The sequence below is a fragment of the Daldinia childiae genome (genome assembly GCF_008694065.1).
Source record: "Daldinia childiae strain JS-1345 chromosome Unknown Scaffold15, whole genome shotgun sequence".
Taxonomy (NCBI): Eukaryota; Fungi; Ascomycota; class Sordariomycetes; order Xylariales; family Hypoxylaceae; genus Daldinia; species Daldinia childiae.
The window spans coordinates 325,197-338,622 of NW_022984656.1; the positions used below are offsets into that span (position 1 = coordinate 325,197).

Sequence of the window (13,426 nt, forward strand, 5' to 3'; positions counted from 1 at the left end):
TGGAATTACTTTTTACGTTTCAAGTCTCTTGATTAAATGATGTGAAACTTGTTGCAATAAACCTCGGCCTTTAGAAAGAGAAAGGCCCGTACCTAGGCGAATCATATGAGTATGAAAGTGTCACGAGGTGGAACCAAACAGCATAGAAACAACTTCGTTACTCCGCAAGGAACTCTAGGTAACCACCTATGAGGTTCTAGGTCTATATATACGAAGCCTGTTCTTCGTTCTAGATGAAACATCTAGAGTCCTGACAGAAAAATTTATCGTGATAAATATACAGAAGTATAGCGAATGGGGTGTCTAATAACACATACCTGCCTACCTCATATACTTAGGAGCTCAAGTAGATTAGAGGGAACTGTTCTCGCATATTAGGGTAACAAAACATATATGACTCTAGAAATTGACCGCAAGAGCCTTTGCATTATGATAATAAATGAAGCAGAGTTTCACATGTAATATAATATAGAAGATCATAAGGGAGGTGTAGTTCACTACTGGTTGAGGAGATAGGAACTGGATACTAAATATAGTATTCTAGGTAACGAATAGCCAATAATGCTTCACCGTGACTAAATTATGGTGCTACAGGCAGCATGATCTCGAAGAGGGCGCCCGATATCAGTCAATATTCATATCTATAACCTACTGTAAGTAAGCACCATTCCAGAGCCACATAGCGCCCTTAAAAGTAGGCTGGGGTAGTACATTAGAGTAAATTACTACTTAAGCTTTATAGGGGCCCGATAATACGGGTATCTGCATCCCTCAGCATCTTAGACAATAGGTTTCCCAGTTTTTGGGGGCCGGAGTTAATTTATCAAGAACACGGGGGCCATGCGGGGGGACGCTTTCATAACCACCCTAAGTGTTAGCCTTTCTTGGTACCCGTCGATCTTCCCATGCTTCAAATATGGAAAATACGTAGCCGAGTTGTGGTGGCTTTTGAATTGTAGTTATATAGTAGAGTAGGTCTAAAGTGGTGGTGCAATTATAGCGTCTTGTAGGAATAAATCGGATGTATGTCCTAATCATCTACAGTCAGAAGTTAGCAGATGATCACTTCTCTATTATAACCGAGAACAAGACTTCACTGGCGACCATTCATCTAGCCCAGTACGGAACATAAGCAGAGCTCTCATTTATAAACTTCTAGCCCTTAGTTTGCGACCGAAAGAAACATACGACGAAAATGTCCACCGCTCCTATAGAATCCCGCAGCGGGCAAGTGGTTGCTATCGTAGCGGCTGTTCAGGCCCTATCTACTATCTTTCTAGCACTACGGTTTTACACTAGACTAAGAATCCAACGCATGGGCTTAGGTGCAGATGATTGGATCATCATAGCCGCATGGCTACTTACTCTGACCTATGGCACCGACATCAGCCTACGTAGGAGACCCTTCTACGTACTCTCTACATGCGACCAAGGCTGACTTTAGAATTCGATAGAAACGAAATTCGGTCTCGGCAAGCACCTTATAGACTTGCCCCGGGAAACCGATTTTACTACTTCAAATATCCTCTTCTACGCTAAGCAGCCAGTATACTATATAAGCGTATCCTTAACAAAGGTTTCCATCATATTCTTCTACTTCAGGCTCTTCCCACAGGTTAATTACCGGATGTTTCTCTGGTTTATGATGACATTCGTTCTTCTTACTGGCTTTACCTCTAGCGTAGCCGGCATATTCCAATGTCATCCCATCCATAGAGCTTGGGATACTAGTGTTCCCGGAACTTGTTTTGACCTGCGAGCACTATTTTGTGCCAATGCGGGCTTAAACATCTTCCAAGACTTTGTGATTTATCTTCTACCATCTCCAATACTCTGGAACATTCAGCTGCCCGTCAAGCAGCGTATTGCATTAGTTGGCATTTTTGTGGTGGGTGGCTTCGTTTGCATTACAGGAATCGTACGTGTAGCCACGCTTTGGGATGCGATTTACTCTGACGACCCTACCTGTGAGTCAAGCTCCGCGCTTTCAAACAGCCTGCCTTATGCCTACCTTATCTATTGGTTAATTAGCTTATGATCTTAATGGTAATTATCTAGGGTATCACTTTGACGCCGCCGTTTGGTCTGCAATCGAATCCAATTTTGGTATCGTATGTGCTAGCTTGGTACACTTCAAGCCTCTCATCGCCAAGATTGCCCCGTCTATTCTTGGTACACCTCGTTCACCTAAACATGGCAAGATGGTAAAGCTCAAGGACAACCCTGGCAACCCCGAGAACGCCAATCGTATAACTTTCGGTCAATACCAGGGCAATAAACCGGTTGACAGTCTGACCGGAACGGAAGTCGAAGAGGATATATGTAAAGACTGATCTTCTCGCACATGGGAATTTCTGCTGCAACTGTGTCACAGAACGAAGATTACACATCACCAACAGGCACAGATCAACTCTAAGCCACCTATACGACTACGCAATTTACAGTATCATACAATGAGAGGGGCTACGCTACCGTTTAGAAGGAGAATGAACGGATGATGAGTTTCTTGTTTCATATACGATAACTTTGCCTTTAAGTATCGGGACGAGGCTACTTCTAAAACTCTCTTCCTATCATATTCTATCAACTCCACTATCCTTAAAGATTGATGCTATTTGACGCCATAAGATTTCTAGCCTATAGGGTCTAAGCGATTGTAATGCAGTTTCTTAGGTTTTTAATATCTACTATATACTCATAGTGCCATTTTACATCTGACATGGGTGCACTTGTCATTCCTATCATACTATTAGCAATAACAATGTCTCTCTTTATCATCTCGAGAACTATGCTACGATCATATCGTCATGTGTTAATTAGCGTGAAGAAATGAAAGACAACTAAGCCTAGAATTAATAGCATTGTGTACCGATGTTAGTGGATGGATCCGAACCAACATGCTTCTTTATAGGGTAGTGGTCCAAATCATCCGAGCTACCTAAGCCGTCAACCACCGGACTACTATGCATCGTTTATATCCTGATAAATACTATCGTTACTACTAATATTCGTAATCGCAATTCTATTAGAAAATTGGATTTTTAATGGAGAAATACGACTAGAGATCATTGGAATCATCTAACTGAGACATCCCTTGCCGCTGTCTAACACGATACCTGTCAGATATAAAATATCTGTCCGACATATATAATATGTAATAGAATAAAATCTGTTACCAAATAGCCTTTTAGTGGTGTAGCGGTATGTCGACATAACTCTAAATCTCTCCCTGTCTTTTGATATCTAGCAGCGGGATCCCACAGATATATCTTCCACCATAGTAGCATGCTCTTTATAATACTGTAGCATATCAGCGAACTCCTTCGTCCCTTCATGATAGGATTCTCCGTCCTTTCGCATCAGCTTCTGCAATCCCTTGTATTCGGGCGAGTCTTTCTTGATGGTATATCTCTTCCCGAGCTCGTAATCCTCATAGAAAGCGGCGTCCGGCCGAACGACATCCCAGCTATCATTCGCATGCTTGCGCATATAGTCCAAGCGCTCCGAGTCAGTTGAGAGCTTCTCGTACGCCCGCCCATCGTCCGAGTCAATCAGGATAATGTACACCTTGAAGCTCCCGTTTGAGCCATTTTCTCTATCGTGGATCTTGTAGTATGGGTATTTCTCAGATGGATCCATTGCTTGGGATTGAACAGTTGGATGAAGTTATGCAACAACAGTCGTAAGACAGGTGACGGAGAGTGACTTCCAGTGTCACCCCACAAATATCGAGTTGGTTGCGTGCTTAGTTTTAGTGAGATGCCCAGATGCTAATCAATGAAATAATTAGGTAAAAACGAAAGTAGAAATCGTTCTTTTGATCTTCTCTTATGCTTACGTCTCTTAACCATATTTTGTACGACTTGTTCTTGCCCCCACATCATAATGATGTATCACTTAACCAATCAGGATAGAGAATTATACCCCTGAAACCCATTCGAGGATCTCAAGCCCTGCCAAGCCTGAATCCGTGTCGATCCGGAGACGAAGTGACCCTAAATCTGTACGGAATATATTAAAATAGAAGCGCGTATCTACCAAGAGCAACAAAAACCATGCTAAGAAAAGCTTACTTCATAAAGTGGCTCCTCTAAAACGACCTCTTCCGAGAATACACGACATGATTCAACACTTACTATTATATCCCCTATAGCTTCCACGAAATCATTACGGTAACCCACTTACCCCTAGTACCAGCTTCGAGTTCTTTGGTCTCTTGAAACCCACACTGATGTTCCAAAAGTTTATCTATGAAGTCTTAATTGTGAAGTCATAGTGCCCTTGGTAAATCATGAAGGTTACTTCCTAATTAGACATCTTAGAATATACTTGATGGCTATTTTTAAAGAGAAATTTCAAATAGAAGTCATATAAAGCGACCATGATGTAGTTTCAAGAATATGCCTAAAAGGCGTACATACCTTTTTTTAGGTTCTCAATGCTTGTGGATGGTTACACCGATGTTATATCCATAAGCCCGGATAGCGAACTGGAAGTATTGAGTAGTATCTATCAAGCCAGAGTGGTAATTCCTCAGCAGACAGATCAACATACATGATCCTGCTCTTATTAAAAATGCCGTTATATCCGTATTCTATGAAGTGAGATACTATTCATCTGTTGGTCCGGGTTTTCATTTAAGACTACCTGCCAGGTTAGCATAATCTGGGAAGGATTCGTGAGTAGGCCATGTCATACCGTAGATCTTTAATCGTGTGAGAATTTACGCCGAAGGGAATACTCTGTCGTACACAATTCTTTATAAGAGACAAAAGGGGGCACGATCCTCGTAGGACTTCGACCTATATTAAGAAACTAGATATATTAACCAAGAGTATGAGTTATTCATACAAATCGTGCAAATAAGGTAGGATCACAGGTAGGTCTATGTTAAGTTTCAATGTGACTACGACTTATAGTATCAGCGAAAAGTCTGAAGAAATATGGTAACGAAGACAGCAACTAGTATCTATCAACATGTAGTCAGACTTAGAATGATATATGCTGTTTTGACAGGTTAAATATGCTAACCTACGATACATAAGCAAAGGTACCTAAGGACGAAGATTGTGAATATAAAAGTCAGCCGCCCAGATATCTTGGATTTAAATTATACAATCCAATAGACCAGATTTCACATCAAAAGCACCTCCAATACTTATAACACTCAGTTATCTTTTACTCGACAACTAATAATCTCCAAAATGCAGTTCAGCACTCTTCTCCTCACGGCAGTCTTCTCCAGCCTCGCCATGGCCAACTACAACATCATGCTTTACGAGAAGAAAGACTGCAAAAAGACAGTAGGCAAGACCTGCAGCAACGTCTCTGCTCGAACCTGCTGCGGCGACGGGGGGAAGAAGTACCGGTCCGCCAAGTTCGAAGAGACCGGCGGCGGCAACGAATCAGATGACCAGCTGAAGGTCTACAAGGAGTCGGACTGCGGTGGCTTAGCCATCAAGCAGCAGACGGGTAATAAATGTCTCAGCAACAAGAAACAAGAGGTCGAAGGTGCTCAGGTTTTCGTCGTGATCAACGCACGTGACGAAGAGAGCGCCGGCCCAGCTAAGAGAGTTGAGCCGGACGAGCATTTCTTGGAGGAAGGAGGATTCCGCTACACTCTCAAGCGCGATTCTCCCGAGGGAGAGGCTTACGAAATGCTTGCTCGCTTCGAAGACCAGGCTGATCACTTGAGGTTCTTTGGGGAGCGTGAGGAGATCCCGGAGTCTATTGAGTAAAGGGGTGCTAACAAAAAGGGGTATTCTGAGTTGGGGGACTGGCTGGGATTAGAATGGGAGCTTATCTGGTTACGATCTTTTCCGAAGTAGTTTTAAGATACTTGCCTGTATACTACGATTAGTTGCCTGAGGCATCTAAATCCATTCAATCATCGATTAACTGCATACCTTGCTTATCGAGTTCCTTGAGCCTCAAATTACCGTGGTGGGGTAGAAATAATAGGGGTAGAGCGTTTAAGGGGCGTACAGGCGGGGGAGGGATTTACCCGATTCGAGACACTTAGGAATATGATCGACGATAAATGCGCTTGGATCTATCTGGTAAATTGACCATCCCTTAGTGAGAAGGCGGAATGAAAAACCCCGTTAGTGTTGAGTAAGGTGTGGCAGAAGCGATCATTAAAAGATGAACGGTAATATATTGTTCCTTGAATGATAAGTATGCGGTCGAAGAAACCTTCCGACACTCTCTAGAGTACCGTAGAAACAAAGACTCTCAATAACTTAGTCCACGTTACAGGTAAAATGATCAAAGCTACACATAGCCAAGCATCAATTCAATAAATAATTTGGACAAGATATACATCACGAATCAACTAAAAACTGTGCAGCACAATGCCAGCTATGAGCATCATTCCTTACCCAAACGCCATGTATGCTAGAAACTCTTCCCGTTGCTCCCTGCTCCTCCAAGAACGCATATCCGCCAAACATATGCAACATGCTTTGGATATCCTTAGTTTCATCCCGCACAACTCAAGGTAAAAATAGTCCGAGCCTACGAGTATAACGATATATGCATATAAACCAAATAGGCCATATGTGAAATACCAATGACTTCTTAGTTTGTTTCTGTTAGTGCATTGACGAGCTTCTTCAGTGTTCGTAACCAGCTCCACGTTGCCAAGGACTAGAATACAATTATAAGCTAATGATTCAAAGTAGTAGTTATAGCAGTTTCTTACCTTGGGCTAGCGGGTGGCTTAAAGCCAGCCGGGCTGGAACTATTCTGAGAACGCGATATTGAAGACACCGACCCGTTGTACGGGCTGGCAGTCCTGTTGATCGGGTCGATAGGTGAGTGAGGCGCGGCGAAATGGGAAGGGGCGTGATGGGAGTTATTAGCTGTCGAATTAGCTATCGAGCTTTGCCCCCGGAATAATGAATCGCGAGGGTTGGAGTCTCCATCGTCATCCAGGTCAAGAGCAGATGAATATCCCGGCTTTTCACCTCGGGCAGTCACAGCTAGAGCATCGAGCTCGGTTGAAGTAGCGAGTTGACTCTGAGACTTCATAAAAGAAGTACGATCGTCGGACATAAATTTGTAGCGGCCATCTGGATTGCTTTTGAAGATGACAATGCCAGTAGTGATAATTAACATGAGCAGGAGAATTAATGTGCAAACCGCGTTCAAGATCCACAGCACGACACCGACGACACCGGTAACAATTCCAGGCTGGTCAAATACGTCGGTGAAGATAAGGAGGAAGATAGCGTTTATGAAATTGACAACTGCGATAGCAATGTTGAAGGAATTAGTCTTCTTATCCATCCAAGGTCGTAATACCGCGGATGCAATGAGGGCGGCGGCCTCAATGAGGAGGAATGCGATAGCCTGAACAATGCCGGAGTTCTGGGCAAATGCAATGAATATAGACTTCACGATGGTGTATCCGAGGACAGGAATGATGAAGTAGTAAGCGGAGGCGCGGAATTGAATGTAGAGGAAACCTATAACACATCAAGTTAGTAATGAAGGTATAATATTTAAATATAACAGTCGTGTTGACAGGAATCTAAAATTTATAATAAGAGAATTACTCACCCCACTTATTAAGTGTCTGAGGGTCCGAAAACAATATATACGCCGGGTTCCTGTGGAGCGCGACTGAACGGTGCGCAATTCGGACGACCTTGTAAGCTGCCCAAGCGAGCACTCCATTGACAAGGAGGAGGAAGAACACGGCTATGACCATCAGTGCAGGAGAGTCATTCTGAGTAAATTCCCAGAGGCAAAGGATTGTTACTGGAGGATGTCCAATGAGAGCCATTCGGAAGAGGATGCCTTTGAGTACGGTACCTATGAGCATACAACAGTTAGCATTAGTACAGTATTCGCATAGAAAGCTATACCGCGGTATAAACTTGGGGGATACTCACGCCAACCATTGCGGAACTCTAGAAAAGTGTCACCCTTCATCCACTTCTGCTTCGCAGCCAGTTCGCATATTCCTTTGAAAGCGACCACACACAAGGTGGTTACAACCATGACAAGGTAGAAGAAGACGATTGCTGTCAAGAATAGATTTGTGGTTTCAATGTCTGCTTTAAAAGCCACGCGCTGGATGCCGTACACGATGTAACTCCCATATGAGGTCATGACATTAGCTCGCTTCATGAGTTTGGAACCGTGCTCCACCATGCTATGGGGAATCATTGCTGTCCCGCGGTCGAAGAGATCAACTGCGCGCTTTTGTACCTCTACGGACACAGTCGAAAAATAATCAGCCTGAGTGATCAATGTAGAGGCTGTACCTCCCGTTGAGCGCTGATACCAGGTGAAGATGTGTTGCACTAAGATTAAATGTTAACAGATACTTCTAGAATAATTGAAACTTCTGCATGAGCAAAACTACGTTCACTCATGTCAAATAGAGAATGATGAGTTGACGTACTAAAAGCGACATCGATGATACCCATACTCCATTGGAAATCTTGAGTCCACGCCTGCACAACAGGAGGCAGGGGAATTCCCACAAGGCCAATCATAGCCTGTGACTGGAAGTATCCAACCAATGACAAGGCATTTGCAGCGACGTGCGGAAGCAGCATTCGTATGACCCAGCCCAGAGAGAAATCCTGAAGATGCAAGAGCCAAACCAGCCACTATAGCCGAGGCCCATTTAACCCCGATTAAGTTGACTGTTTGTCCATTCGAAACCATTGCCTCGACGCAAGCAACACTTTGGCCAGCTTGAGGACCATCAGTTGCGTTGATTAAAATCCTAACCTTAGCATCGAGATCAGGAAAGTCGTAGGCGATAGACGGAATGCTAGATGAAGCGCCTGGGACATCAATGTCAAAGGGATCGGACGTTTTTCCAGAATTCATAGGACAAAATCCAGCCAAACCAAGATCACAAGGCTTAACAATAGTATGCATAAACGAGTAGCCATAGATGGTAATTTCAACATCGAACACAACCTTGGCTTCGATAGTAGAGATGGCCGAGATATTCACAGAAGCCTTGTTGGTAGCCGGGTTGTAAATAACACTAAACAAACTAGCCGTGAATCCAGAGTTTTCCTGACAGATATTAAGAGAGGTAGATTGGAGAATTCGTTCTGCCGCCACGGGAAGAATGATCGATGCAAATGAGATGACCGCCAAAAGCGGTGACCCTATTGAAAACCTCATCGTCCTCGCTATTAAATAATCGAATTCATGAATCCAAGTAAGCTGTCATTGGGTTTCTTCGTCTAAAGTCCAAGAATTCGATCAAGTCTAGTTGATGCGACCACGGAAACAGAAAATGCAAATCGTGCAATCAACGCTTATCTGATGCGCTTCGGTTTAGTCGGATCGCAGTAAATACGTCGAATCGCACGATGTCGCAGTAAGGGTAAGGGTTAGTAGAAAAGCGAGTGAAATGCACCACCAAAATACGGGGCGACGGGAGGCGGAGACCGGAGACAGAGACGGAGAGACGGAGACGGAAGGGATGGTTTAAAAGATAAAAAAGTAGAAATAATCAGACGAAAAGAAACAATCACCTGAAACGAGTGAACGGTGATAAAAACGTGGTGTGGAAGAAATCGCTGGTAAAGCAACTAGCCGGGGGTAGTTTCCCTCGATCAGGTCTAGGAAGTAAGCAGGGAGGTAGTAATCAACTTCTTGTACGGAATATTGAGATGTAATGTGTTATTACCGCCTAACAAGTGGCGTGTAACGGCACCAACGGCTGCTACGGGTTTCCTAAAATCCATGTCTCCTTGAAGAGGCAGTGCAAACTAATCGCAAACAAAGGTGGGTCGCACAGCCCCGCGACCTTGTCAGGTACAAATAAGAGCTGCCCATTTGAATACGAGACCTACTTGTTCTAGCTGTTCGTACAGATCCGTAAAACGCCATCTTCTTGTACGTATCTTGCGAGACTGTATAACTAAGATATAATTAGTTAGTCAAAACTAAATAAATATTAACAAGTTATTTTGACAGGTTAAGCTAAACATATAGTATTATTATTTAAACTTTAGAGTTCGGTAGTTTATTTAATGCCTATACCTTGAAGAAATATAAGGTCGTACAACACTTAGCCTGCGACTTTCGCTTCTGAACTGATGTGCATATCTAGCGTTCTATCCCTGGCTGTCGTGGTGGGGGTAGTAAGCAGTACGTACCTGGAGTAATTTCGACAGTGATCCTTCTACGCATCAGCCAATTGTTTCGAAATCAGCAATATTTACGAGCAAAAAGCCGTTATTCTTTAGAAACTCCAAGCTATATACAAAAGGAACCACCAGAGATAACCCTATATTCGTAACCAAATGTCTTTATAGCGTAAGCCGATGCTTTCTAGTGTACTTCGCATTGAAAATATATATAAGTCGGAGACAGGTTACTCCGTCCCAAGAAACGCAGGAACAAAAGCTAAATTTATGGGTCAGGTTAGGTAAGTTATAAAATGTGGGTCTAAATCCCCAGTTTCCGCCATTGGCAGATTGGATTGACAAAAACTGTGGAGTTTCCCCGATGAAGAGAGATTTTAAAACAACCCTTTAACAGGGAAAGCCACGCATCCACGGGAGTGTTATAGTCTGAACACTATCTCAACTTCCGTCAACTTCTTTACACAGCCTACCAACAGTAGAAACACACTCGAATCTCTCGAGCCATAACGGAAACCGTCACATTACTTAAGTGGAGCTCTAATATGATCAGGATAGAATGTGCCGTATTCATACCCAAAGCCCAGAGTTTTGAGTTCGGGATAGACTTATAAAATATTAGATCGATCTGCAGATTGTTCCAGACAGGGATCTTTTGTCTAGCTTTAACGAAAAGAAGTTACGTTTTTTAATATTTCAACCCGAAATCTATTAAGAGTGGACATAATTGATTTAGTTGTGAGGCTGTGGTCAAGAAATGAGAACTCGACTATGTTGAAACAAGAACAGTCGTAAACCTAACTCGAACTAAATCACCGGCATAGCTAAGAGTTATTATCTAAATGTCTTTATGGGCCAGGGATCTACGTAGCATTACGTATGAGCAGCAACACGTACATCCTTCAAATAACGGATTGGCGGTCCGATGTAAATAAACTCCAGTTAAGAAATAATTCATTGCAGCAAAATAATATATTTTATTTTAATTTTTGGGTTCTCCATCATACATAGAGTCCTTATTTTTACGTAAACTAGTCCTCTAATCCATCTCTCTTATTACCCAAGTACCTATTACTCGTTCTAGAGTCGTCCATGAAAAGGGGTATGTATTCCGCGGATTCAGGAGCTTACCATTCATCTTAACACTGAGTCTTCGCCTCTCCTAAGCCACGGCCAATACTTACGAACAGGGCCGTTGAAGTAGTTATTACAAGCCATTACTTTTTGTTATCATACCCACCCACCCAGATACTTGGCTCCATTTCATGACGCAACACATGTGAAAAAGTTATCGCAATTATTGACGGATGATATACGCCGCAGAGCAAACTACTAGGGGGTAGTAACCCCTAAAGAACAACTATCAAACTAGAATAAATGAAAAGAGGGCCGCTCGTATTGTGGGGAGTTCTCAGGAGGTTATTATGCATTTCCTTCGAACTACTTTAGAAAGATCATATTCTGACAGGCAAAACCAACACATCAACAGTTAGTAACTATCCCTAACGTCTTAGAAGGTAGTCCTTGCCTAAGACGCCCTAGGCGGATTAAAGAAAACATGTAGGCAAATGGGAGAAAGACATACATCCTCGCAGCAAGCGCCTTTGGCTATCCCTTTATGTGTTAATATTACCTTAGGTAATTATTGATATTAATACTGGCCAACTAAAAGCTAATAAAAAATCACCGCTAACTCAGATAATGTGGAGGTGGCTTCCATTGCCACCTTGTCAGCTCCTAAAGAGCTAAAAAAAATACCGGAACGTAATATCTAGCAATATCACTTAATGGGCTCTTTCCTTCCCATGCCGCTTCTCATTTCTCCTATCTCTTTCTTGCTCCCTACGGCGCTGTCTCGGGTCTTCGTACAGATACACCTGATTCTGACGGTCCTCTCGCCTCCGTCTCTCCCTCGCGTAAGTATCGGAGCCCGTATGCTGATGCTGGTCTGTGTGGTCTGTGGCGTCCTGAGGGTTGTACGGGGGGCTGGTTTCTCTGCTCGGGTAACCGCTTCTGTTGTAATAGCTAGCTACGTCGCTTGGGGCCACCGCGTTTGGGTCTGTAGGCCACGCAGCTGTGGTACTGGATCCTGCGACATATCCAGCGGTAGCATTCGAGTAAGATGCATACTGTTGCTGCTGTTGTTGTTGTTGCTGCCCCATAGGAGTAGCCGGGCCAGGAAAGCTATCGATTTGTTAGTTCTAAATACTTATTAAACGAGGGTTGGCTTTTCTTTTTACTTTGGTGTTTGCATCCAGTCCGTTACTCGAGAGTGAAGCTCACGCCTCTCAGGGGATACTTCGGCTGCAGGTCGTTGGAGGCTTGCGTTGTATGCCGCTTGGCTACTGCCGTATGGACCAGGGTCTCGACTACGCCGCGGAGCTGAACTAACTTGGGAACTGACTTGGGCATCTCCAGAAAAATAACGGGCTCTATGATCTGCTACAAGTCTTTGTATATATTCGGGATCATGAGGATCGAATTGTCCGTCCGCTACTCGGCCCTTGTCGTCTAGTTCAATACGCACCCGATTTGGACGATAATTCTGCTCTTTGCGTTTACCCTTGCTGTTGTTGCCCATTGTTATCCGAAGCAAGAAATAGGATTAATAAATCGTCAAGTTGAGTGCCTGGCGTACTGACCACGATAGTATTGAAAGAGACGAGAGATGTAGGTTGAAGGGGATAAAGTTAAGCGGTTGGTGGGTTTCAGGACATGTTTAAATAGACGAGACGATTCGAAAGGCAACACAACCCAATGACTGGTCTCCTCGATGATGTTTCAACTTCACTGATTCATTAGTGATTAAGCCTGTGTAACGCTTATTAGAAGTTCTGACTAGATACCCAAGTTTTACCTCTACATAGCAGATAAGAGACCATGACATATCCTCACTCGTAATAGTTTCACAGTTGTGTACCTAGGCTAAGAAGTCATTGTTTTATTTGATCTATACTCACAATTGCATGAGCATGTATAAAATTCCCCTTAATCATTTCGAAGGGATTAAATGCCTGGGTCATACGAATGAAGTGAATCGATAGGTACTTTATTCAATACCCCTTTTAATCTGTGAATATTATGTAAGACTCCCAGTCCTATAGGTACCTCCTAGCGCATGGCGAAATTTACTAGGTAGAGAAGTATAATCGAAAGGGGCTACGTTTTAGGCCTGTTGTATTAGTATGCCATCTTATCAGGTCTAAATGTTCATATAGATATTTGATTAGTGTACATTGCTGGGTTAGTTGGTGAAAGGTAGAATTACCACGCGTGTGAACTGTCCGCAATAAGACGGC

General features: G+C 43.3%; 4 protein-coding genes across 4 annotated transcripts; 2 read left to right on the plus strand and 2 right to left on the minus strand.

The window, feature by feature from the left end:
- Window positions 1-1,195: 1,195 nt before the first annotated feature.
- Window positions 1,196-2,333, plus strand: GL218_09018 (uncharacterized protein; the record flags this gene model as incomplete). Its single annotated transcript, XM_033585838.1, has 3 exons — window positions 1,196-1,394; window positions 1,455-1,967; window positions 2,059-2,333. 3 exons carry the CDS (start codon window positions 1,196-1,198, stop codon window positions 2,331-2,333), a joined length of 987 nt encoding a protein of 328 aa, XP_033440092.1.
- A 910-nt stretch (window positions 2,334-3,243) lies between these two features.
- Window positions 3,244-3,639, minus strand: GL218_09019 (uncharacterized protein; the record flags this gene model as incomplete). Its single annotated transcript, XM_033585839.1, has 1 exon — window positions 3,244-3,639. The coding sequence occupies one exon, from the start codon at window positions 3,637-3,639 to the stop codon at window positions 3,244-3,246; it is 396 nt and encodes a 131-aa protein (XP_033440093.1).
- Window positions 3,640-5,204: 1,565 nt separating this feature from the next.
- Window positions 5,205-5,738, plus strand: GL218_09020 (uncharacterized protein; the record flags this gene model as incomplete). The annotated part of the gene is made up of 1 exon (XM_033585840.1): window positions 5,205-5,738. One exon carries the CDS (start codon window positions 5,205-5,207, stop codon window positions 5,736-5,738), a length of 534 nt encoding a protein of 177 aa, XP_033439990.1.
- A 961-nt stretch (window positions 5,739-6,699) lies between these two features.
- On the minus strand, window positions 6,700-8,507 carry GL218_09021 (Flavin carrier protein 2; the record flags this gene model as incomplete). The annotated part of the gene is made up of 4 exons (XM_033585841.1): window positions 6,700-7,469; window positions 7,564-7,818; window positions 7,899-8,312; window positions 8,414-8,507. The coding sequence occupies 4 exons, from the start codon at window positions 8,505-8,507 to the stop codon at window positions 6,700-6,702; spliced, it is 1,533 nt and encodes a 510-aa protein (XP_033440009.1).
- Between the last annotated feature and the right edge of the window lie 4,919 nt (window positions 8,508-13,426).